The following is a 27,888-nucleotide window of genomic DNA, read 5'->3' as shown; positions in this document are numbered from 1 at the left end:
TTTAGCATGGTCAGTTCACCTAATCTGCACATCTTTGGACTGTGGGAGGAAACCAAGCACCCGGAGGAAACCCACGCAGACACGGGGAGAACGTGCAAACTCCACACAGTCAGTCGCCTGAGGCGGGAATTGAACCCGGGTCTCTGGCGCTGTGAGGCAGCAGTGCTAACCACTGTGCCAAAGTACCTCCCACAAATTCGGATGCAATAATCCGAACTATGAACCAAATATAGTACAGAGGCAATTCATACCCTCCAGGAGCCACTCACTTTATACCTGCGAGTGGTTAAGTTATTTTGTCATTAGTTGTACATTAATTTGTTCCTTTTGCACCAATAATCTCCTGTTCAACATCATGGCCAGAGCATCAGTATCAAGTTATGCAGGGTTACATTGAAGCTGTGCTTATATCATTCGGTGTGAAAGGCAGATGCATCTATTAAAGAGATGAAGAAGGATCCAACCAAACTGATTGACCACTGACATCCAAATATCGAGCTTAGATTTCCACTTTCTATTGGTATGTACTTCACAAGTGAAATAATTCCACAAAGGCCAGTATCCCATCACCAAATTCTTGTTCACATGTGGAGAGGCCTTGACACTGATCCAGTTCCCTCAGAGCCAGATCTCAGAGTAAACAGAACCTGTGATTCTCCTGCTTATATCCGTCAGCCAGGGCTCCCTGATTGGGGCTGTTAATCTGGTTCAATCAGAGTACCCTTACTCTGAGGTCCACCTGGCTGACCTCGTTACAATTACTACATCCTCCCCCTCAGAGTCTGAGGACATAGACTGTTTTTTTTTTGTAGCTCCTCTTGAAGGTATTTTAACACCAGGTCAGGTTCCTCCAACTCTGCCTTTGATACGGACAGTAGCTCGCCTCTTGCGGGAGTGTCTCAGGAGAAATTCATTCTCCTTTTCAGGCAGAAAAGGCTTCAAGGATACATTCACCATGTCTCAGATTAAAGTATCTTCAGCACTTGACAGAGAGGGAGAACACACGAGTTCTGGAACAATCAGAAAGGCAGCATTTGGGAGCTTGCAGCTTTCATATGGTCCACATGCTTATTCAGGACCATTGCACCTACCCAAACTTTATAAGTCACTGGACCGGACTTTGTGTTGACCATACCTCTTACCCATACAGGGCCATTCCCATGGCTCCTACACCAAACGTTGTTCCCTGAAGTGAACTCTCTCTCTCTCTTGCTTAGCAGTCTTGTGTCCAGCAATGGCATTCCTGATGCCATTTCACCTTTTTCCCCCCCATGTCCAGGAAGATCAGATTTAATTTGGTATGGAGTCTTGTCTCCATTAGCAACCTTGCTGGGGTTACCCCTGCAGTTGAATGAGGCGTGGTCCTATAATCAGATAGGAACCAGGATAGTTTGGTATCTGTTGAAGCTGCATGCTATTTCTTTAATCTTGCCTTCAAAGTTTGGACTATCCTTTGTGCCAGACCATTGGATGATGGATGAAATGGAGCTGTCCTTACATATATTTGACTTTATGAAATACTCAAATTCCCTGCTGGTAAACATTATCTGTGACTAACACTATTGGGACTCAGTGGATTGTAAAAGATGTGCACAGATTTTCTATCGTTGGCTCAGTGTTTGATGAATGGACTCTACGTATGTTCAGCCACTTTGAGTGAACATTCACAGTAACTAAGAACATTGAGCCCATGAAAAGACCTGCATTGTTGACGTGTAACCAAGTCCAGGATTTACCTGGCTTTTCCCGCAAACGTGGGGGAGCTGCTGGTGGTAACATCTGTCCTTGTTGGTACTCTAGGCACTGCCCTACCAATGCGGCTACGTCCTGGCCACCAGACAGAACTTGGCACCAACATCTTCATTTTGGAAACCCTGATGGAATTCAGCCAGTATCTAGCAGTGACCTTGGCTCAGGACAATCACTCTCACTCCCCATAATATACCATCCTCGACTGCAATCTGGTCTATCCGGGCCCTTTGGTTTCCCCCATCACCACCAGCTATTTCAGTTTTGCCAGGACCAGATCTTTCTGCATCCAAAGTCTGATACTGTCAGCTGTGACTGGAAGTTTGTCAGAAAATTTAAAACCATTACGGCCTGTTCCAATGGTGGTACCACCGGTGGTGTGTCTACCAGTGGGAGGCAGCTCAATGGATCTGTATTTGCTACCTGGCCTCCCGGGCGGTATTCCAACTTGTAATGATATGGAGCTAGTATTAGAGCACACCATTGAATTCAGCCTGAAGCTATGGGCAGCACTGCCTTGTCCCTTTAAGTAGACCAGGCAGGGGTGTGTGGTCTATTATTGCAATAAATTTACATCCTTAAAAGTGTTGGTGCAACTTCCTGACTCCAAATATGACCAGCAAACCTTCCTTCTCTGTCTAGGCATATTTACACTTTGTGTTAGCCAAAGTCCAGGATACAAACGCTATTGGACGTACCGCTCCATTGGGCCCCCTACGAGTTAATACTACCCCAGGGAGGTGTCGCATTTGAATAACAGAACCTGCTTGGGATCACAGCGTGTCAACACCTTCGAGGATGATAGCTGTTTCTTCACTTCCTTGAAGGCTATGGCTTGTCTATGTGACCATTTCAAAGGCTGGCCCTTTTTAAAGAGGTGAAGTAGAACTGCCAGAATCAAGCCAGGTTACGTAGGAACTTTCTGCGATAATTCACCAGCCCAAGGAAAGACCAAAGCACCTTCTATCACCCTCACTTTATTTTGCAAAAGGTGTAACCCAGCCTTGATGACTGTAGCTCCAAGTGGATCACTAGGGGTGCCTGGAACACACATTTTTCCCTTCTATGGCCTAAGCCCACCCTGGGAGAAATGTCTGAGAACCACGTCCAAATACTCTAAGTGCTCCTTATTAGTCTTCGCTATTATTAGCATGCCATCTAGAGAAATGGTAAACTGGGGTAGAACTTGTAAAACGTTCTCCATCCACCACTGAAAAACTGCACAGGGTGATGATATCCTGAGCAGCAGTTTCATATACAGGTACAAATCCTTATGGGCATTAATTGTAGCATACGTCTGAGAATCCACATCTAGCCACAATTGTAAGTACGCATGGCTCATGTCCAGGTTCATGTAGAACAACCCCCCCCCCCCCCCACCACCCCCAACTTTGCGTTTAACTCTTCTATGTGAAGGACTGGGTATTTATCCAGCAGTGACAAGCACTTTACTGTTTGTTTAAAATCCTCACAAAGGTGAACTGACCTGTCGGGCTTCACTATTGTTCTGACCAATGCTGTCCATTCTGCAAATTGGACTGTTTTGATGATTCCTTCGTTTTTCAGTCTTCTGATTTCTGCCTCTACTTTTGCACATAAGACAAATAGGACTGGGCGGCATTGCTGAATCGTGAAATTGCTTCCTGGTCAACATGCAAGGTGGCCTTGGTTCCTTTGATAGTTACTCGATCTTCCTGAAAACCTTCTCGGTATTTTATTCGGGACTTCACTCTAGCAGCTATTTTCTAATTTAAAAATGTAATGCCAGTCGAGGTGGATCTTTTTCAACCAATTTTGCTTCATTAAGCTTGGGTCTGAGACTTTTACCATAATCAGTGGCAACTACAATCAGCTATTTCTTGTGAGAGACCAGAACCGAAGTTGTACCCTTAATCTGCAATATACGTTCTCAGTCTAGCCGAGGTCTTGCGCAAACTTAAGGGTTAGAGTCCAGACTGAATTTTGTTAAAGACTGATTCTGCAATCACTGAAACTGCTGGGTCAATATCAACCTTCATTAGAATTAGATGACCATTAAACCAGACATTAATTTTAATTGGTTCTGATTTGGATGTTGCTAAGAATTTAATGCTCCAAACCACATGTAGTGGACTTCCCAGGGCTTGCACTCTCCTGAATACCATCCTACGAGTTCTCTTACTCAAGTTAGGTCTGGTGAGACTCTTTTGCTGTCTCAAGTCTGCATACCGGCATCAACTATAATGGCCTACCAGCCCGGATCATGAAGGAGATTTTAACCGTTTGGTTGAGAGTTGACTTTGTTTTGGGGTTCTGCTGTGGGCTGACCTAGAGTCCCTCTATTTAGGATATGTCCTGAATGAGGCTATGCAATTGCCTTCACTCAAATGGTGTTCCCCAAGCTGAGTTGGACTGGTGAGGGTATCGACTGCCATCGAACTATCCTGCAACTCATGCTTCACTTGCCACATTTTCCAATGATAAAGCCAGTTGCAGTGTCTATTTGAAGTCCAGTTGGAATCCAGCTATTAGGCATGTTTTCATGGTTAAATCATTAATCCCACTCTTGTCGCTACCAAAATAACTCCACAGAGGCCATTGTCCTATCACCAAGTCACTTTTTAATTACACGTGGAGGGTCCTTGGCAATGACTCAGCTCTCTCAGAGCTAGCTCTCAGATGAACATAACCTTTGACACTCCTGTTTATATCAGTCAGCCAATGGTCCCTGATTAGACCAGATTAACAGCCCAAATCAGGGAACTCATTCTATGAGGTCCTCCTGGATGACCTTGACACTATCACTACACCAGAGGCAACAGAGAGGATTAAAGCTTTAGTGCCCTTGGAAGTGCACCACATGACACGTATTTAAGTATTTGTAGTGATCAGTGTCTCTCAAAGTAGTGTCCAAGGAAAACAGTCAGAATCCTTATCAGATTGAAAGAGACCACAAGACCACAGTATTATATTTGTGTCAAGTATCTCGTCATAGGAAGGTTGACACCAGTGCATCTAAAGTGACTTCAATGATATTTCATCTTTCATCTTGATGTCACGTCGGCAGCTGCAGCTGAACTGAGGAAGCTGGCTGAATGCTTTACCAGATTGCTTCAGCTCAGATGGTCAGGTGTCCTCCGGTGGGACACAGATCCATGGGATGAGCTGATGGAGATTATTAGGTCCCAAGCAAAAGGAAAGTAGTGTGGCACAGCACATTGGAGCGGCCTGAGGTGAAAATCCCTAGGTTCCTTTCTGTCGCCCCTTCTCCCTCTTGCTGCATAATGGCACATCCCTCACCAGTCAAGGCACTGAGACACCTGGAGGGAGACCAAGGTTTTCCCTTACCTAGCCAGTGAATGAATACATCCACGGTTCAAGTGCTGTGTTCGTCCAGCCTCCTGCTGGTCTAGCATTGTTTACACAATAGCATGATGATTCCCAATGCATATCCATTAGATTCTGCTTGTTTTGTTGGACTTGACTATCCAAGATGGCCACTGCATGAAGATTGCCACGTATACACCGAGCCACATCTGACAGGATTTGGGCAAACTCCTCTGTCCTTTGCTCCTTTCTGCACATGATCTCTAGTACCTCTGTTAAACACTCCCTTGTATTTTCACCAGCTAATTAAGGGATGAATCCAAAACCTCATCATTTATACTGGGTCCAGTAGGGGCCTATTTGCCAGAAATCTCGTGAGTTAGTGACCTCAACCATTTCATCCGTGTCTACCTACAGAACTGGGTCAGTGCTATGCATAGCAGAATGCAACTCCAAGAGTACTCCAGATGCACTTACCCACTAATGTAAATGATTCTAAGTTAATGGAGAGCGTGGAGGAAGGCTTTGACATTACATTTTCTGAGGCTCAAGACTATTCTCCTCAGAGGTGTAGTTCAACTAGGTGGGGTTGTATTTCTTGTTTAGGCTTGTACATGGATCCAGAGTTTCATAGAAAAATACAAATATTTGTCGTGCTTAACCAAGGTTTCATAATGCATTTGAATTGCAGATATGAACAACAGATTGGAAACCTTCTCACTATATGATATGCAATCTCCCTAAACACAAACCAGGCAGCACTTATGCAGTTAATGGTAGGGCCCTGGGGAGTGTTGCCAAACAAAGAGACCAAGGGGTGGAGGTGAGTAATTCTTTGAAAATGAAATTGCAGATAGTCAGGGTGGTGAAGACAGTGTTTGGCACGTGTTGCCTTCATTGGTCAGTGCATTCTGTATAGGAATTGCGATGTCATGTTGCAGCTATACCGAAAGTTGGGGAGGGCACTTTTAAAATACTGCATTCAATTCTCATCTCCCTGTTACAGGAAAGTTGCTGTTAAACTAGAAATGGTTCAGAAAAGATTTATGAGGAGGTTGCCCCGTTAGAGCGAATTGGAGAAGCTGAATAGGCTGGGGCTATTTTCCCTGGAATGTTGAAGATTAAGAAGTGACCTTACACAGATTTATAAAATCACAAGGGCATGGATAGGGCCAATAGCTAAGGTTCTTCCCAGGGGCGGGGATTCCAAAAATAAACAGCTTAGGTTGAAGGTAAGAGAGGAAAGATTTGAGAGACCCCGATGGGGCAACTTATTCACGCAGAGGGCGGTGCGTGTGCGGAACAAGTTGCCAGAAAAGGTGGTGGAGACAGGTACAATTATATTTAAAAGGCATCTGGATGAGTATCGGATAGGAAAGGTTCAGACAGTTATGGGCCAAATGCTGGCAAATGGGATTGGATCAGTTTAGGATATCGGGCTGGCACAGAGGAATTGGACAGAAGGATCGGGTTCAGTGCTGTATAACTCTATGATAAGCTCTTGCCCTCCAAATAGCTTGCTCCTCAAATGGGGTGGGTAGCCTTATATCAGGCAACCCGAGTGTCTGGGCATGTTTGTGCTTACAGTTCATGTTCTCCTCTGGCAGATGGAAAGAAGCATTATGGGACACGGAGAGTACATGAGCCTTTATTGATACAGACTGAATACCAATCCCCAGAACTGAGGTTGTCGGTATGCGTTACTATTAAAGAAAAAGATGGTACGAGGGAATTTGAATGTTAAAGGGTTTCAGCTGCGAAAGGTGGTTCAGTTCATCAAAGAGCTACAGTTGATAAACAAAAAAGAAGTATTATACATTACGTGCACCCATGGTACGCAAATGGCACAAAGCAATCTTTGTAGTTATGTACTTGTCCCATGTAAGAGTTTGGAGAAAAACTATCAGACTTGAATGATCTCTAGTTATGAAGAAAGGCCAGATACCAAGTGTTGTAGCTCCTTTCTTCTATTTTAAGTGTAAAGGCAGCCCCACAGTGGTGTGAGTAAAGTGACATTGATTGCATGAAGCAGCTAACGAAGACGCCTAGGATCCATCTTCCATGTGACAACCTTCTGGTATGTCAACCTGCTAACTCACATGCATAGGGGAAAAAAACATTGAGTAGACAGCGGTACATACCCTAGTGGAACATAACAGATCATTCAGCCTCTGGTGACTACTGAAACCATGCTCTCTTGAGCCACTCAGAGGCACCAACCTTCACAGTCATCCTTGTCCAGGCAGCCTTTGTCAGTCCTGTTGCAATCCCAGGGAAGAAAAAAACTTCCCTTCTCTCCTGAACAATGTTCAGGAGAATCTCACACGTGGCATTGTTAAAGCATGGTGCTGCTTTTTTTATGATCTCTGATAAATCCTGCAGGGTGATGAGCAGAGGTTGGGTGATGCACCTGCCCAGGTGTCTTTTAAATATGGGCAAGTGTCAACTTGCAGACTGGAAGGTTATGGTAGGGGGGTCAGAACTTGTCACCTGCCTACATGAATAATTTGGCATATATGCAATGAGCTGAGAAGAACACTAATTGAGGAAACCTGTCCCACTCCTCTGCATAAGTTCCTCCCACTTTTAGGCCTGATTCTACACATAGTTTGAAAACAAAACAGGATTCAAGCCAGAGTTGGAATTTTGTACTGCATGCACCAAGTAAGAGATGAAAATCTTCAAGAGCAATTAATTCTCTGCCCCTGCCAGCAAGAAAGCTCAGCAGATATGCTTTAACTGGATTCTTAAAATGATCTTTTTCAGTCAATCAGCAAACTCACCACTGAAGTCCCAGCTGCGTGAGGTTGTTTGTCAAAAAGAGATTTGCAATGTATGGGACCCAAAGATCGTCACTGAAGGGCCAGATAGTGAAGCTACGATGGGCTGAAATGAGGAGTGGGTGGATTTTTTTTTTAAAAAATCGGGACTGTGGGTGTAGGTCACTGGGAGACAGGGACGAGATGGATCAGGCAATGCAGAATGGACCTTTCAGCAGCCACCTCAAACCATGTCCCCCAATTGCCTCTAACTTTGGAGAAATGAAGACCTTCTACTCAAACCATTAGGCAGCTACATTTCTCACCTACCAAGAAAGCAGGTAACAGTATTACCATTAAGAGACACTTCAGGGCCTGAACAGGAACTTGAGAAGGCCAAGGGACCTTCTTGCCCAAAACTTAATTGTTCAGTTGGCCTGAAGGTTGAAAATAAACCTCCAGGGACAACTTACCCAAATTATTCAACTTCCAGCCACACTCTTTACTACCTTAAGGAAAATCTGCAAGTACGTTTTAGATTACGAGAGAATCATGGAGATGTTCAGCATGGAAACAGAGCCTTCAGTCCAACTTGTCCATGCCGACCAGAGGACCTGAAGGGTTACACTCAAAATGTTGACTTCTCCACCTCCTGATGCTGTCTGGCTTGCTGTGTTCTTCCAGCCTCCCGCTTGTCTACCTTGGAGTCTAGTATCTACAGCTTTTCTTTGTCTCTGACCAGATATCCTAAATTATTCCAGTCCCGTTTGCCAGCACTTGGCCCACATCCCCCAAAACCCTGCTTATTCTAATACCCATCCAGATGCCTTTTAAATGTTGTAATTGTACCAGCCTGCACACTTCCTCTGGCAGCTCAATCCATATATGCACCACCCTCTGTGTGAAAAAGTTGCCCCTTAGGTCTCTTAACTTTTTCCCCCTCATTCTAAATCTATACCCTCTAGTTCTGGACTCCCTCATCCCAGGGAAAAGACCTTGACTATTTACCCTATCAATGCTCCTCATGATTTTATAAATCCCTAGATTGTCCGAAGCTCCAGGGAAAACAGCCCCAGTCTATTCAACCTCTCCCTTTAGCTCAAACCCTCCACCCTGGCAACAGCCTCGTAAATCTTTTCTGAACCCTTTCAAGTTTCACAACATTGTTCTTGTAGGAGACAGACCAGAATCGCAAGAATATTCCAAAAGTGACTTGGTCAATGTCCTATACAATCACAATATGATCTCCCAACTCTTATACTCAATGCTCTGGCCAATAGATTTAAAAGTCTCTTGTGAAACAGAGGTCAGAAAAGAGAATTTTTTTTAAAAAAAAGAGGAACAAATATATCTAAAGGAAGAATATACTGCCATTGGAAGCATTCCTGAGAAAAGTCATTAGGGCATGGAGTGATTTTCTTAAAAGGAATGGTTGTTGAATCTGTAATCATTGGAATGGAGTTTTGTAGAATGAGAGACAACCTTATTCAACACACAAGATTCTCGAGGTGCTTAGGATAGTGAATGCAGAGAAGTTCCTCCCCTTGTGGGAGAGTCCAGGATCAAAAGTGGTTGTCCATTTAGGACAGATGAGGAAGAATTTCTTTTGTCAGAGGGTAGTGTATCTGTGGAATTCTCTACCTCAGATTGCTGGGTCATTAAACATATTCAAGGATGAGATGAACAGATAATGAATCAGTAAAGACATCAAGGGTAATGGGAGAAAAGCAAGAAAGTGGAGTTCAGAATGATCAGATCAGCCATGATCGCCTTGAATTGCAGAGCTGACTCGATGGGCCAATAGGGTGTCACAGCGGCTCAGGGGTAAGCACTGATGCCTCACAGCACCAGGGTCCCAGGTTCGATTTCAGCCTTGGGCAATTGTCCGTGCGGAGTTTGCACATTCTCCCCGCGTCTGTGTGGGTTTCCCCCGGGTGCTCTGGTTTCCTCCCACAGTCCAAAGATGTGCAGGTCAGGTGAATTGGCCATGCTAAGTTGCCCATAGTGTTAGGTCAGAGGGAAATGGGTCTGGGTGGGTTTCTCTTGAGGTCAGTATAGACTTGTTGGGCAGAAGGGCCTGTTTCCATACTGTAGGTAATCTAATCATAACCTTCTGCTCCTATGTCTAATGGTATTGTAAGGGAACATTATTGGGGAAGAGAAGACCAGAACTAAAACAATTTTTTTAAGCATTAAAACTTTTACATTCAAATTATAGTAAAGAGAATCAGCCTTGAAACGATCAACATCACAAATAACTTAAAGCTACTAAACTATCACCACCTTTCACGAAATAAACTTTTTTCCATTGATATCGTTAAATGCTTTTAAAGCATTTAGTGCCAAACAATTTTTGAACAAAGACACTCTGCTTGGAACAGTCTAAAGGGGACAAATGGCCTCCTCTTTTTCTCCTCCTTCATATGGGGTGTATGTGCAGTCTGAAATATGCAAAATTAATGCATCTCTGTAAATATATATATGATATGATATTAGGTCACCTGCTTTCCTTATTCATGAATACTGCATTGATTATCTTAAAGCGCTGCTTCACTTTCTGAGGAAAGGAGGCTCAAAAGAAATGATCTTGCATCTAATCTTGGATCTCTACTGAGTGTGGTGTTTTGTTTCCATTGAATTAATGTGGAGCTTCATTCATGTTCCTTCCAGTACTTCAGTTCACGCTGTTAAGTTTAGTGATTCTCTTGATGCCTTGCATGTGTGGATAACATGAGGTTACACCCGAGTAGAATCTTAGTGGATAAACTTCACAAAAAATAAGTGAATCGAATATAAATGTACATCAAAGCACAATGTCTTCAGCAACTCCTATTTTTGCACCCTGAATCTGAAGATTGAACCAAATATCAAAGTATCCAGCGAAAAACTGAACAAAATATTCTAATGCTTTGACCAATACAGAGGAGATCAGATTTCACAAAGTGACTCATGAGTTTGAAAACATGATTTCTGTGGTGTGCACAACGCTGAGACAAGATGTTTTACATGCACTTGTGACGAATTCTAAAGTATTGAAATTTATTAATAATGCATACTTAATAGAACATTGCAGACAAACACAATCTCGTAATTGAAAAACTTTGTGATCAACAGCTTAGAAACAAATAACCAAAATTTGGTGAAGACAAGCAAAAGCTTAAAGAAACAAAAAGGAGCAGTATAGCCTGACGGCCAGTGCCTTCCATTGCTATTTATTTTAATTAATGAAGGAGGAGAAAAAGAGGAGGCCATTTGTCCCCTTTAGACTGTTCCAAGCAGAGTGTCTTTGTTCAAAAATTGTTTGGCACTAAATGCTTTAAAGAAACAAAAAGGAGCAGTATAGCCTGACAGCCAGTGCCTTCCATTGCTATTTATTTTAATTAGAATAACTTTAATATGCTTGCTGGTTATATAGATAATAGTTTATCCAGATTAGTGCTTGCCATGTTGCCATTCTTGATTCAGTGGTAGTACTGTCACTTATGAATCAGAAGGGTCTGTGTTCGAGCCTTGCTCCTGGACTTGAACAGAATTATGATGGGACTCCTTCTATTTTGCAAGGATAAGTTGAGATTTCAAAACATGTTTTTAAGATGTGGAGGGAGATTTTTAAAGAAAAGACAAGAGGGGCGAATCTTTTTACACAGAGGGTGCTTCACATGTGCAATTAACTTCCTGAGGAAATAGTGGATGCCGGTACAACTTTTAAAAGACATTTGGATAGATACATGAATAGGGAAGGTATGAAAGGGCCAGAAACAGGAGGGTGGGACTAGTTTAGATTCGGATGATGTTCAGCTTGTTCTGTTTGGACCGACTCTTATGACGTTTCACCAAACATCTGAGTATATTTAGTATCTCTCTTCTTTCCGGGTCATTAGTTTGGGATCAAGTCTGAATGGCTTTTCTAATGATAAAAATAATTGCTAATGGCAGTTAAAGTCACCAGCACCAATGCGTCCCTTGGAAAAAATTAAATCTGAACCTTGGTTAATATAACAAATTGTACCCAGGTTATATGGCAATGCATTATTATTAAACACATCCTACACAAAAACAATCCTTTAAAATTACTACATTCATAGAGAAGTCATCTATAACAGATAACAAAATGCATTAAAAAATTCGAAATTAAAAGTGAACATGCTCTGCTCTAGAAAAGGACAGGGTCACAGAATTATGAGGTGACTGCATTTCGTATCCAAACTGACTTATTTTAAAACTGACAAAACTTGGTGAGATGTCAAGAATTTTATCCTAGGGCAGCACCAAGAATTTTTTTTGTTTTAATTCTGAAGTGTTAAAAGGTGAAGTAAACCAAGATTAGACGACAAAGCCTGGGTTTTAAAATTTGTCAAGGATGAGATCGTCAGTACTCTCGACTCAAATGTTCCAATATCAAAACACAAAAACAACAGCAATTCAACTAGTGTTACTGTCCGTGTAGACAATTCATAAGTTTTGGAAATAATTGAATTTCCCAGTCTGACCCAATGGATCAAACAAGATTTTCAAGTTTCAATTGTAATAATCAGGTTAACATTAAGACAGACTAAAGATTCATTCTTTTTTAAAAATTGCCCAAGAATCTCAGTAAATCTGGCAGCATTTAAAGAAAAAGGAAAATTGTTAACATTTTGTCCATGAACAGGAACACTGATTTTATTTCAGATTTCCAGGATCACTAAACATAACTTGGTAAGCAACTAAAGTGCAGAAAAAGAATAACTTCTCACAAAACAAAAACCGAGCTAATTACAACACATGTTCATCAGAAACAACCTCATATCTACAGACTCAAATATCTTCCACTGGTTTAACACGTTGTCTCCTCCCTGCCCCAACTGGGCAAATCTTCCAGCGAGCTTTTAAACAAAGTCCTCTTCATTCAATCTTCTGAGCATACTTGAATGGGCTTTCAGAAACAAGGCACACATTTGTAGTTCCTTGGTCTTTAGCTTTCCAAAAAAACCATGTTCCCTTGTAAAAAAGAAGTGCGCCCTCATCAGCACACCACTGGGGGATTGCCCCGAAATTAACTTTTTCCTTCTCCTTGACAAAGCATTACCTGCTGAGAGACTTCTTTCCTCAAATTTGTTGGTCTGACTGCCCCCGAGTTACCAAGTCTGCAAGCAACAAAAACCACTGCCTATTCTATTGCAAAGTTAAAGTTTAAAGCTCGCACATGACTTCCAGTAAGACCTGATCTGGGTCAGATCCCACAGCAGTCAGGTCACATGGGTCTGTCCCCAATAAGACTATACATGCCCCTCTGACCAACCAATGACCAACCAACATCCCACTTTTGGCCTTATAATGGAGGGAAGGTCATTGATGAAGCACTGAACATGGTTGGGTCCAGGACACTAGCCTGAGGAACTCCTTGGAGATGTCCTGAACTGAGACGACTGACCTCCCAATAATCACAGCAATGTTTTTATGTGCCAGGTATGACTTTAACCAGCAGAGAATTTTCTCCCTGATTTGTATTGACCCTGGTTCTGCTGGGGTTCTTGATGCCAAACTCAGTCAAACGTACCCTTGACGTCAAGGGCTGTCACTCTCACCTCGGTTAGAAATTCAGCTCCTTTGACCGCGTTTGACCATCTCTCCACCCCCAAGGCTTCCAGCCTCATTCCTGATGAATGTCTCCTGCCTGAAACATTGATTTTCCTGCTCCTCGGATGCTGCCTGACCTGCTGTGCTTTTCCAGCACCACTCTAATCTTGTCTAATCTCCAGCATCTGCAGTCCTCACTTTCGCCATGTTTGAACCAAGCCTGTAATCAGATCGGGAGCTGAATGACCCAGTTTGGGTTCCAACAGGGCCAATCAGCAGGATTTTGCTGAGCAAGTGCTGCTTAAATATGGTGTTGATGACACCTTCCATCACTTTGCCGAAGGTCGAGAGTAGACTAATCTGATCCATTGGTTGCGGGATCACTTAGATCTGTCTGGCTTCTGTTTTATTATGACTTTCCCTTCTCTCTCTTCCATTGTCTTTGCTCTTTATTCACTGTTCCTTAAAACACTTTGACAATCTGTTAGCACTTCAGGCCCAAAATAAAAATGCAAATAGCTACTAATTAAATAAGAGGCTCAAGTCATTAACAGTTTTTCACACTGTACAGTCAGGTTATTCCAGAATTAAGACACAAAGAACAGAAGAGAAAAAATAATCTTGATATTAAGGAATATGTGAGGAAGAAAGGGTATACAAAATTCTGAATGAGACTCACAGTAGTACAGTATTTTCAAAATCTTAACTGTCTAGCCATTTGTCTTCTGCAGCTCTACCAACAATAGTAACCATCTTCAAAAAAAGGGGGAAGAAGTCTTGCTGTGGGAACTATCAAGTTATTCTTCTCTTGTCCACAGCAGGGAAAAAAAACTAACATGTATTCTTCTGAACTGTCTACTTCCTCTGGGAGGATTTCCTCAGCCAGAGACACAATAAGGTCAAAAACCGATCATAGAAACATTGTCCGTTGCCAGAAAAGTCCTAGAAAAATATCAAAAAGACACAAGGAACTCTTCACTGCCTCAGTAAATCCCAAGGTTCCGTAAACTGTGAAACAAAGATTTAATTGTCCAAGAAACTTGATCACAATTCTGCAATTGTTTCTTGACGACATGACTAACTGCCTTGAGTGGGAGATCTGAAAGAGCTGTCTTTGAAATCCCGGGTCAACCAATGCTGTGATAGCTCCCGTATCAATTAGAAGCTGCTCAACAACATCAAACATCATTGTCCTCTTGTGTCAGTGTTAAATATTACCTAAATGGAAGCAATCTACTCTCAGTTGCCTCTAAGATAATACTAAGTTTACCACCATGTATGATCCAAAGTTTGCACGTGACTGCAGTTTGTACCACACACTGCACCAAACTTGCAAACAACACAATCCCTTCAATTCTGCAAACAACAAACACCCCAACATTAAATGCTGCCAAAGCAAAACTCATTAATTAAATTCCACTGTCAACAAATGTTGAAGAGACTCTGAAAAATGTTAAAACCTTCCCAGACTTCAGCAGGCAACTCCCTCAAAAAGCCACCATTGGCAAGTAAATTCAACACAGGGTCAACTGTGTCAGCTCAGTCTTCTACAAACTAAGACAAAAGGTGTTTGATAACAAAGACTCCACAAGTCAGAAGTGCCAGCATATAAATCAGGTGCCATCACCATGCTTCCATTCTGCAGTGAAATCTGTCCTGCTTATCACATAAGAGTACCAGTGAATTACTATCAGTAATACTACTTTACCTGGATTCAATGGAAGGACTGACAAATAAATGCTGGTGTCCAGATCAGAACATCCAGTGAGGTGGTCAGAGGCAATGAGCAAAGTGGAGAGCAGTACAAGAAAGTGAGTGGTGACTGTTCAAAAGATGCAGAACAAATACATCAGCAACTCCATATGTGCACTTATGGATGGAGTTGATGCCAACTTTCTTCCACAGAGTGACAATACCAGTGGCACCAACTTCCTGTCCTTGTTCATGAGTGGGAGACAATGCTTCCACAGCACCATTAACAACTGAGGAACTAAAGTGCTTTACAGTAAATTAAGTAATTCTGAAATGTAGTCATTGTTCTAATGTTAGAAAGATAACAATAAATCTGTAGACAGTATATTCCCACAACAGCAATGTGATGACGACCAGATGGTCTGCTTGCAATGTTAATTGATAGATAAGTGTTGGCCAAGAAACCAGAGGTAACTCCAAGTTGCTCCTCAAAACCATACTATGGAATCTCTCACATCTACCAAAGGCGGCAACAGAGCCTCAGGGTGAAGTTGTAACTAAAATATACTATTTCGGCCAGTGCAGCACTCTCTTAGCAATACACTAGTGGATTTGTTTAGATTTTTGCGTTCAAGTCTCTGTTGTAGGACTTAAATGTACAACCTTCTGACTCAGAGTTGAGTGCACAACTGACTGAGTTACATCTGTTACTGTTGCCTTTCCTCTGGTACCATCCAACCCCTTCTATTCCATGGTGGCAGAAAGATCAGACCCCAACTGTACATCCTCACAAACAACTATCACATCCAAAAGCCTAGACTTCGGAGAAGGAATTTTGTGCTGTCACCTGCAAGTCTGGACCTTTTCAATCAGCATTGAAAGTGGCTCTAATCTGTGTCAGAAGTCATATCCTCTATGCCTGTGATCATGTTGCGCTCCCTCTCTCTCTCTCCATTCTTCTCTACACTTCCTCATTAGTATGGTCATAATATCTTCCTCCAACATTTACACTACATTGTTCAGCTGAGTGGCTTCAAACACTCTCCTCTAGGTTTGCCTGTAAATTTGACAGATTAACAGGTGAGCTTTCTATCATATTTATTTTTATCTCAATCATTGAGAATAATTACCTATTATTTTCTGAAATGGTCCTCAACTCTTGTCTGAAACTTCTGGCCCAACACTGGTCCAACATATCCTCAGATAGCCACCACATGAGCTCCACTTCTAGGGACTCAATCCTTTAATCCTGCATATTTTCGGTAATAATCAGATATTCCAAATAATCTTCCAGACATGGTACTAACCAGGGCATAAAGAACTTCAGTTCACGTTATTAGACTTGTACATCCCAACATTCAATTTGCTATCTCCATTGGCTAAAAAATATTGAATCATCACTTTTAAGGAAGTGTCTACAAAAAACAAACAGACAATTCATTTACGTGCTGTATCCTCCAACCTCTAACTATTTTATATGTAATTCATTATGTTGCTTCTATGTCATTTTGTGACTTTAAACTCAACCATGCTGAACTCCATCTGCCACCAATCAACGCAAACCATTTGTCTCATCTTTCTTAATACTAGAGAACTCACCACTTCTCCTTAAATTGTGCCATGGCATCTTTTACAATGTGCCCCTTCGTTACTAAAGCACTGAAATATTATCTTAGATTTGGTGCATCAATCCTGGAAGAACGCTGGAACCCACAAATTTCAACCTTAACTGGTGAGAACACTACACATAAGCAAGCTTACAACTGTTAACTGTTGACTTTTATCCATCAGCTCAAGAGTTCAATTTACTGGTTTCATGAATCACAGAGCCAGAGCTTGTATTTTTCTTGCCCTGTCTCATTCAAATTCATGTGTGGCTTTGATTTTCTTTTTTTTAATAAAAATACAGTCGGTGCAGTAAAGTGATAAACTACCTGTTTGTTGAACTGCATTCAAGTGACCATGGCACACTTCAAATCAACTTTTACAACATGCAAAACCAGGAGACCAGTTGCTGACAGGTTACCCACATAAAAAAACTGCAATCTAACAGCCTCATTGGTTTATACAGACACTTGCTCTGAAAGCTCAGGAGCAGTAGATTGCTATTTTAAGGCCATAACTTATCAGTGGCTGCTTCAGTGATTGTTAAGTTGTAAAACTTGATCTAGAAGGCACCCATCTGGCAGAATGCCATTTATTTAATTTAGCCTCTCCCTGCTCCACTGAAATTTAAACAATAAATTCTGAATTATATTAAGTCACAAGCCCAGCTGCCTTTTGCTCCAATCTGAATAACCTCATCATAGAAAAACACCTATCAGGTGTTCAAGAGGCAAATACTTTGATGAATTTGACAGGTCTTTCTCATGAATATGAATTGTAGGGATGAAACAGCTGTCCTGACCAGTGTGTCCCTTCAATCAATACCACCGAAAGCAGAAAACAATTCAGAAGCTGACATTTATTATAAGGTCAATAGTGAGTTGAAATAGTCAGGCAATCCTGCCGCATTATGAATCATTGGTGAAACTACGCTAATAATATTGTGCACAGTTCTGATCAACTCAGTGAAACAGAGTATTTCAGACATTTACAGTAAACAGAAAAGGGTAACCAGACTGAGTGGTAAATTGATGAAACAGACTTCCAGGAAATGATTGCGCAAACACAAATCATTGAACCATTAAAATGTCAATTAGATAGACCACCTTCTGAAAAATACATTTTGAGATCTAGTATACAAGTAATTTGCTGCATGACATGTTCTAAGTGTAACACATATGGAAGGAACAGTGATTTGGATCCATGGTGTCCAAACTTCTCATCTATTGGATTTTTCCCTGCCTCAAGTCAGGATCTATTATAAACCGATGGCCATTTGATTGCCATGATTAATCAACACTGCATGAATGTTTTATCACGTGGACTCCCAAGATGAAATAGTTAAACCTGGTGGTACAATGTTGCTGTGCATTGCGTCAATTTCTCATGTGTGACGGACACTGATTAGGCCACTTTTGGACTCGTGAGTTCAATTCCAGTCTCCCAGTAATAAGAAGGATGTTGTGAAACTTGAAAGGGTTCAGAAAAGATTTACAAGAATATGGAGGATTTGAAATATAGGGAGAAGTTGAACAGGCTGGTGTTATTTTCCCTGGTGCGTCAGAGGCTACAGGGTGACCTTACAGAGGCTTATGAATTTGTGAGGGTCATGAATAAGGTGAATAGCCAAGGTTTTTTCCCAGGGTAGAGGACTCCAAAACTAGACAGCATGGGCTTAATGTGAGAGGGAAAGAAGTTAAAAGGGACCTAAGGGGCAGCTTTTTCACACAGAGGGTGGTGCATGTATGGAATGAGCTGCCAGAGGTGGTGGTGGAGGCTGGTACAATTAAAAGGCATCTGAATGGGTATATGAGTAGGAAGGGTTTAAGAGGGATATGGAACAAATGCTGGCAAATGAGAAGAGATTAAGTTAGGATATCTGGTCAGCCTGGACAAGTTGGACAGAAGCATCTGTTTCCGTGCTGTATGTCTCTATTACTCTAATTGGAGTAGTCGTTACCAAATCTGCATAGGCATTAGGCCAATGCTAAATTCATTGGAACCCAAATTTTAGGTATTGCAGTCTCTACATGTTAATTAGGATCCAACTGCCTGTTCAAGAAAGACCACTAATAAATCTGTCTTTGAGGGGTGGAAAGCATTGATCAGCAGGAAAAAGGCAAGTTTCCTTTCAAAAACAAATAATATTATTCTTCTGTGCAGAAGAAAGCAGGGAATAAACGCCTGACCTGGTGAAAATTTCTCTTTTTCCACCCCAGGAAATGAACCCCTGTTGCCCATTGTATTCCCAGCAATTAAACTTCATGCCACTCCCAAGACAGCCCTACCATTTAGGAGTTTTGCCACCCAAACTATCTGGGAAGGCACCAGACACTCAAGCCTAAAATATCATTGAAACTTGAGCTTCAGTTTCAAATCAGACTTTGGCCCTCTCTTTGCATGAGCCTTATCCAACAAGCTACTTGGAGCACTCAAAATCAACTAGTAAATACAGATAGAAAGTAAACCCATGTTCAAATACCTTGTTCATTTGGAATGTAATTCTCATCGTAATCCTCTTCTAGGATTAATTGGTCCCCTATCCGCAGTGCAGTTGCTGTCATCTCAGTTTAAGAGTATCAACAGGTTTACCTGAAAACCAAGTAGCATAAACTTACATGGATGGAACCACAAGAGTAATATTAAAGCAAAAATCAAAATCAAAATCAAACCAATTGTACAAATGTTTGGAACTAATACAGTACAGTAACAAAAATCAAAGCCAATAAAGTACTCCTCACAATTAACAGCATGAACAGAGTATCCAGAATTTTATTTGAATTAGTTTTATTGTCACGTACTAGAATACAGTGAAAAGTTTACAAGTCACCACATTACAGTGTCATCCTAGGTACAAAGGTAATTAGGTACAAATTCTGGAGAACAAATACTTAGGGAAAAGAAAATTAGAAAATTAAAGAAACAAAACCTCCAACATTACAGATCTAGGAATAAATTAGCAAAATAAAGTGATGAAAAGCTCAGATTAAGAGTCTTTCTGACCCAGTCCACGCCAGCATCTAGCCTCTAGTAACTGAAAGGCAGACCTCCATTGTCTACGCTGGACCAACCTACATTGGAGTCGTCACACTTTGGGCGCAATTTAATGAAACACTCAAGGAAGGCATCATCTCTCACCTACTGTATAAGTTCACTTTCTTTCCACAATCCCCCAACAGGGTAAAGACCTCAGGCTAATCATCAAGCACCCAAACTTTAATGTACTGAACTGTACAACAATAGATGAGAGGACATAGTGGCAAGTGGTAATGTCACTGGGCCAGTATATAGTAGTTCAAGGTTGGGTTAAAGTTTCAAATCCCACCGTGGCAAAGAATTTGAAAGAAATGTATACATGATGTAGTTTTGTGTCTCGTATTTGGTGGTCATGCTCCTTCCTCGAGGCCAGAAGATCCAGGTTCAAGTCCTACCTGCCCCAGACAAACGTCCAAACAAAACCATTACCGGAGTGCACAAATGCTTTGCATAGGCCAAAAAATGTTAAAATAAGAGTCGCAACCCCAGGAAAAGTTGCATTTATATAGGCAGTCAAAGTAAAATAATACTGATGCTGAAAATCAAAAATAAAAACTCAGTGCTGCAGAAACTCAGCAGGTCTGGCAGCATCTACGCACAGGAAAACAAAGTTCATTTTTCAAATCTAATGACTGTTCTTCAGAACTGAATTTATCTTGTGTGTTTCACAACTTCTTAACATCACAAACCTCCTCACATTCAAAGTGCAATCACTGTTGGGCTGTAAGGAAATACAGTAACAAATTTGAACCACAAACAGTAATGCATTAAATAATTAAATAAGCCATTTTTGTGATTTTGATTGTGGAAAAATGGTGACTAGAATAAAAAGAGAACTACATTCATCTACAAAAATCAGCAGCAAACCTGCAACCTGCCTGGTCTATACGAACGGTCTGTTCAATGCCTTATTCAATTAAGCAATTAAAGGAGCCCTAATCACACAATTTTTAAAATGAGTCCAATGAGGGAATTTGCTCATTAAGAGATTCCATGTGGAATCTTTCAAGCACAGAAATAGCACACCAATACGACAAAATGAGATTCATTCCCTCAAAATTAAAGGAAGGTCATAATTCACCAACGACAAAGTCATAAATCATGGTCACTACTAAGATATGGTCGATTTACCAAGTTTTAATGAAATAAAAAACGCAAACTCCTTTTCTGGAACAGATGGGAAGAACAAAGGGATGAGCCAAAGCTTCTAAGCAGCTGTTTCCACACAGAAATATCTATGCTGTTCTGACTGTCAAAGTCAGGTCCTCACGAACAATAGGCTTAACCAAGATTAGTTAGGCAACATGGATTACATATCTAGCTGTTCCGCACAGTGATTTAATACAGGTCTCAGTTCTTCAGAATATTTGTTACTCAGCATGAAGGATTCAATCGTAGACACTGAAAGTCAAGGACATTTACAAATATTTCTACATGTTGCACACTAAAAAAATGTCTGCCAGGTTTATGGGAAATTATAGTAGATGACCTTGCTTTAGATCTCATTCTTAGGATTGTATTTGTACTAAAAGCTGCACATCATCATCCACAATGAAACATCCATTAGGAACCCCAAGGTTAAAAGATCCTTTTTTTTCATTTTGAACCTCCATCAGAAACTGATAACAAGCTGAACATGCAACCTAAACACAGAAATTACAGAAAATGGTGTGTTAAATAAGAACACTTGTTCTCCGAGCAACCACATTACCATTGAGCTCGTGCTAATAAAAATTACAGTGTATTTAGTTTTAAAAAAGCAAATTCGGCACTTTGGGCAGCATGGAGTAAAATATCTCCGCCTGAACTGAGGGCATGAATACCACCTCTCTCCGTCACTGGTAAAGATTTCATGCAGGTCTATCTTACAAAACTGAGATTCTTGGCAGGATTTTGCATTGCAGACTTAAATGGGGGTCTTTGCACAGTGTGTTACGAACTGTCACCTAACAGTGAGTGTCCCCAAATTGGCAATTTGTGTCTAATTAAAGGACAACGGACGTGTTCTTGAAGTTGCAAGGAAATTAGGAGGCCCTCCAGCTCCTATGGAGCAGCAGCCAACATTTTAGGTGTGAACGAAAAGGGCATTTCCACTTCAATTCTCAGTCTCAACAACTTTAAAAAAGGTTGAAATTAAAAAAATAGCCAGAGCTGTCAAGCAACTACTGCAGAGCAGCCTATGGCCAAATAGGCAGGAAAGCTCCAAAGCCTGCAGAAACACTTGAACTCCTATCTGTCACAGGGAGGCTGCTTTCAGGCAAGTGCACGGTTCCTCAGGCAAAACTCCAGTCGGTCTTCAGAAACGTGCCTTAAAGGGTCTTCACATTAGCTTAAATTGGCAACCTGCTGTTTGCAGGAGGATAATCCTTCAACCTCCAGGAAAACTGTCTGCAGGTATGATACTGCCAGAGAATCTTGTTGCTGATCAGCAGCAGGAAATTATTCACCCGCCTACCTACACATCTGGGTGAAAATTCTGTTCTGTCATTCAAAAGGATTTCAAGAGTAAGTGATGTTTTAAGTGAAAATACCACAATGATGCAGCAGAGGGTGCTGTTGAGAGACCGGGGAAAAGGAAGCTTTCCTATGTATCCCTGAAGGCATGACTGATGCTTGCATCAATGGAGTTAAAATGACAACACTGAAACTGTTAAAATCCAAAAGCTTAAAATTCACACAAGAATCACCAACTGCCTGAGGATTTATTTTTCCAAAGATTTACAACCACACAGTGGAGGAGAAAGTGAGGAAATGAGGACTGCAGACGCTGGAGATCAGAGTTGAGTGTGTGGTGCTGGCAAAGCACAGCAGGGGTCAGGCAGCATCTGAGGAGCAGGAGAATTGATGTTTTGGGCATAAGCCCTTCATCAGGAATGAGGCTTGTGGAAGGGGGAAGGGAGAGGAGAATGCAGTAGGTAGATGAAGGTGGGGGAGAAGGTGATAGGTCGAAGAGGAGGGTGGAGCAGATAGGTACAGAAAGACGATGGACAGGTCAAGAGGGCGGTGCCAAGTTGGAGGCTTGGGACTGGGATAGGGTGGAGGGAGGGGAAATGAGGAAGCTGGTGAAATCCACATTAATTCTGTGTGGTTGCAGGGTTCCAAAGCAGAAGATGAGGCGTTCTTCCTCCAGGCATCGGGTGGTTGGGGTTTGGCGGTCGACCTGCATGTCCTTAGTACAATGGGAGAGGGAGCTGATGTGATCAGCCACAGGTCGGTGGGGTTGGTTGGTGCGGGTGTCCCAGAGATGTTCTCTGAAACTGTCCGCACATTGGTGTCGTACCTCCTCAATGTTTTGCACTTCCTGCCGTGGCAGGGGAAGGTGCCTGGTGTGGGGTGAGGGCCGGTGGGGGGTGTGGACCTAACAAGGGAGCCACGGAGGGAACAGTCTCTCCAAATCACAATTGAGGTGGGGAGGGAAATATATCCCTAGTGGTGGGGTCTGTTTGTAGGTGGCGGAAGTGATGGAGGATGATGCGATGTATACAGAGGTTGGTGGGGTAGAAGGCAAGGACAAGGGGTGTTCTGTCCTTGTTGCATTGGGAGGAGTGGGGTTCAAGGATGTAGGTAGAGGAGGTGGAGGAGATGCACTGGAGGGCATTGTCGACCAAGTGGGAGGAGAAATTGCAGTCTTTGAAGAAGGAGGCCATCTGGGATTTTCTACGGTGGAAATGGTCATCCTGGGAACAGATGCGGTGGAGGCGGAGGAATTGGGAATAAGCAATGGTGTTTTTACAGAAGGCACGGTGGGAGGAGGTGTAGTTCAGGTAGCTGTGGGAGTCGATAGGTTTGTAGTAGATGTCTGTAGTTAGTTGGTGGCTGGAGAAATCATACAACGTCTTATACTGTCATTATCACTACATACAGATTTATTGGAATTTGTCATTGATACATCAGTTTTTAAATTATTATTTTAGGTCACACACAAGATACAAATCAGGAATCTTATCCAAAATGACATATAAAAGTACAAAATTAATCATTCCAGGCTAACTACAATTGAAAATTCAGTTGTCTGCTTGGGTGAACTTTGTACCTCAGTTTTAGAGACTACACAGTATAAAAATGACTTCATTTAAGACAGTTTTGATAACACATGGTAGTTTTAAACATCCAGAAATATGCAACTTTGTTCAATACAGTATATGGAATCATTGCCTGAAAGCAACTTAAAAATGTTATGAAAAACATTTCCAAGTACATGCAATCCAACCACATCCTTGTGGCAAATGATAAACCAGCTCTAAACATAGGAACCACAGACACAAGCTAAGAGCTTTACAATGATCATCACCTCCTGACTCCCCAAATCCAGTCCATTATATATAAAGGCACAAGTCAGAGATTTGCTGGAATGCTCCCTACTTGCATGGGATTAGTTCAGCTCCAACAATGCTCAAGATCAACACCAAAGACAAAGCAGCTCACTTGAATGACCTCAGAACCACAAACTCAGCACTCACTCTCTTCACCTCTCACTCCCTTCACCTCCTCCCCCCCAAACAATGCTGGGGGTGTAGCGTGCACCATCTAAAACATGCAGAGCAGAATCTCACCAAGGCTCCTTGAGCAGCATCTTCCATACCGTACCCCACCCCCTACCATCCTGATATGGAATTACACATGTACTATTTCTCCAATGTCACTGGGTCAAAATCCCAGCACTTTCTTCCTTACAGCACGGTAGCTGTACAACATGTGTACTGCAATGGCTCGAAGGCAACTTTCCATCACTTTCCAAAAACAAATCAGTGTTTGGAAACAAACACAGACCTAGTCAGCAATGCCCACAATCTGCAAACTATATAATATAGGCTACAGATTCTAGAAATGTGAGCAACTCAAACATTGGAAATATTCGAGGCAGACAGCATCTACACAGGGAGCACACTGAGTTCCTTTGTCAGGATAGGTTCTAAACATAATCTTTGATCAAGTCACTCTCCAGTCTAAATGGTTGTGTGGAAATACGAAGGGAAAAATACGGTGTTATCTTATGGAAGAGATGTTAACTCTCCCATCTCAGCCAATGTAAAGGATCCCCAGGACATTGTTACTCACAGAACCTTGAAAGACATTATCTGTTCATGATTCTATTGCTCTTTGTAGTATATTGCTATGAGAAAATTAGTTGCCACCTTTCCTACACTGTAGTAGTAATTACTTTTCAGTAATACATAATTGGCGTTACGTGGCTTGGGACACATTGAGATTATGAAAAACACTAAACACATGCAAGCTGACAAAGTTTCCTGAAGGTGCAGGGTGTGCTTCAAACCACTTGAGGGTGCCAAATCACAACTTGGCTTCTGGATGGAAAGCTATCGTTCATCCATCTTTTAACTGCTTCAGGCAGGAGAAAGACACCAGTATATTCTGATCTATATTTACCTACTATGTATAGCTAACATAATTACCTACCCAGGCTGGTCAGTACCAGGGCAGGGTTAAAGTGGGTGAAATGATATGAACAGGCAAGAAGGTAAAAACAATGACTGCAGATGCTGGAAACCAGATTCTGGATTAGTGGTACTGGAAGAGCACAGCAGTTCAGGCAGCATCCAAGCAGCAGGAAAATCGATGTTGTTTCGGGCAAAAGCCGAAATGTCGATTTTACTGACCAGGCAAGAACCCAACTGGTGGTGCTTAAGATATTTACGGATCTGTGCAATCTCACTGAGCAACTTACCAAATCAATATAATATGAGTGAGGAGCAGGAAGGCAAACTCATCTTAGCTGACTTTGTAAGATAATTAACATAAACACTGGTTATTCTGGATCACATTGCATTCTTTGCTAATAGTGAAACTCACTTAAACCATTGGCAGCATTAATAACTAAATTGTCTACAATAATAAGTTACCACAGTACATGGGGAGTAAAAGATCCTTCTAGTTTCAAAGAAAATATGAATTTTTCACACCACGTTTAAGAATTGGAACCTCTGCCAATCCGATCTATTTGCACTAGATCTCACACAGTACTCAGAGGTAGTGATGCGAAATAAAAGATAACCTGAATTTTTCTGCGGGTGCATTGCAGCTGGGTCTTCAAGGCTAACTGGGGAGGTTTTTCAGCATTTAAATGCGTAAGCAGCAGACATGAGGAGATATTACATGAAAAATGGCTGGTACTTTGTCCAGTACTCACATTCAGGAATAGTAACACCATGACAGTGTATTGTCATATGACAACCATGCACGTGTGAGATTCACACAAACCACACATTGCTCCCCTCGAGAACGACATTTACTGTGCCCCTGCTCCCATGCTCAAAGTCAAAGCAACATGAAAAATGGATCCTGGGCACCAATCTGAAAACATCTATAGATTTATTTATTTTGATGTTGATGTTGACTGTGAAAATCGTGGTGTGGATTCCTGGGGCCAAAGATCAATATCAGAACAGCCACATTCCTAAACTGTAAAGAACGTGTTATCTATTTTAATGAGGACAGCAAGGAACGTATAAGGACGGGGTAGACAAAACAAGCAGTCAGGCTACAACTTGATCAGCGTGAGGTTAACACTTCCCATTGATTAGATTGAGAAAATACCGTGAAAGGTATTGCACACTCTCAATTAGGTGAAAATGGGAGGCTCCATGCTGAAAGAAAAACTTGCACTTTTCTAGCTGCTTTCATGACTTAAAAACTTCCCAAAGCACCTTACAACAAACGAAAGGTAATTATTACTGCAATGCAAGAACGCAGCAGTCAATGGAAAAAATGACAACATCCAGTTTTACCAGTGCTGATTTAGAACCACCGCTCTTCAAATTTATAGTTGGGACGTCTGACATCCGCCCAAGAGGGAAGATAGGACATCGGTTCAAAAGCGAAATGAATAAGAACATCTTCTACCATGAATTGTACTGCTCAACTTGTTTTTATCGCTGTGAAGAACCCTCTGCCATCAGTTCTAAACCTGTCTTTTGCTTCACTTTTTCCATAGGTTTTCATACTTTACACACGTACACATGGACTCTTCTTATCCATCCATTGGAAAAATGGGTAATCCAAACCTTTCCAGTTTTTCAGATTAGTCTTGACATTAAGCAGCTTCAAACTCCTTACCAAATCACCACCATGGATTAATAATTAACCCTGGAGTATCAGTGATGATTACAGGACAAAAATTAAAATGCGGAACCACTCTCAGCCAACAGTGTCACTCAAACAATTCACTATTTCACTTACTGTATTCAATTCTGCACCAACGACTGGACAGCAATGAAGGTTGTTAGATTTGAATGCACGGATAGCCCTAATCGCTTTCAGTTTCTCCCTTAAATAATTCAGCAGTAAGAAAAAAATACACATGTACGATGTCTATTTTTGCTTCCAATGCATAACATTTCATCTGCACTGAATGCCCAACTACTATTGGCTGGGCAACTACATCATCTGTTGACCTTGTTTGCCTTTTTTAGATTTACCTGCCCGCCCTCACCACATCTTGGATTTATCTATAGTGTATGAATGAGACTACTGAGTTTGTGCTAAATTAACAGCTGTCTTGGTCTTACAAATGAAGAACAAAACTGGGTTGAAGTTTGAGAAACTAATTTCCTGAAGGATCTCATCAGGTTTCTCTGTTCTCATTGGAAAGGTTTCTTGTTTTAAGCTAGTCCAGGCCCAAATCAGGATTAATATACAATCCAGATGTAGATTATTCCGAATAGTAAACAAAATGATTGCAGACAGTCATTGGACATGCAATCTCAGGGCTTTTATCAGGGCTTTTCTTCCTTGGTTACTGAATTGGGTAGACAATTTTAAATAAATGTGTATACGTGATACATATTTACCTGAATGGTTAGTCTATGCAAAATATTTTCTACTAAAGTTAATGCACGTTTCTAAAACAATTCCAACATAGCCACGTGATGAATCAGCATCACATCTACTGAAGAAAATTGATACGAGCTACCACATGGTTTACAGCTAAAGTCAAGGTTCTTAAGCGCAGAGGTTCCAGTATTTAAAAGAAATGAGGAAGACACTAAAGCTATTAAACAGTGGTGGGGAGGCAGAAGGATAGATTCAGATTCTGGATTAGTGGTGCTGGAAGAGCACAGCAGTTCAGGCAGCATCCAAGGAGCTTCGAAATCGACGTTTCGGGCAAAAGCCCTTCATCAGGAATAAAGGCAGTGAGCCTGAAGCATGAAGAGATAAGCTAGAG

At 41.6% G+C, this 27,888-nt stretch overlaps 1 protein-coding gene across 1 annotated transcript in view; it reads right to left on the bottom strand.

Annotated features, from left to right (window-relative positions):
- LOC122540544 (centrosomal protein of 164 kDa-like) overlaps window positions 1–27,888 on the bottom strand; it is a 214,084-nt gene that overhangs the window by 174,421 nt on the left and 11,775 nt on the right. Inside the window, exon 3 of the mRNA XM_043676409.1 lies at window positions 19,153–19,262. Coding sequence (XP_043532344.1) covers window positions 19,153–19,234 — 82 coding nt within the window. The 5' untranslated portion in view covers window positions 19,235–19,262. The remainder of the gene's footprint in view (window positions 1–19,152; window positions 19,263–27,888) is intronic.

Source organism: Chiloscyllium plagiosum, chromosome 35, assembly GCF_004010195.1.
Source record: "Chiloscyllium plagiosum isolate BGI_BamShark_2017 chromosome 35, ASM401019v2, whole genome shotgun sequence".
Taxonomy (NCBI): Eukaryota; Metazoa; Chordata; class Chondrichthyes; order Orectolobiformes; family Hemiscylliidae; genus Chiloscyllium; species Chiloscyllium plagiosum.
Note: the sequence above shows the minus strand (reverse complement) of the source record. Positions and strands in the feature narration are given on the sequence as shown.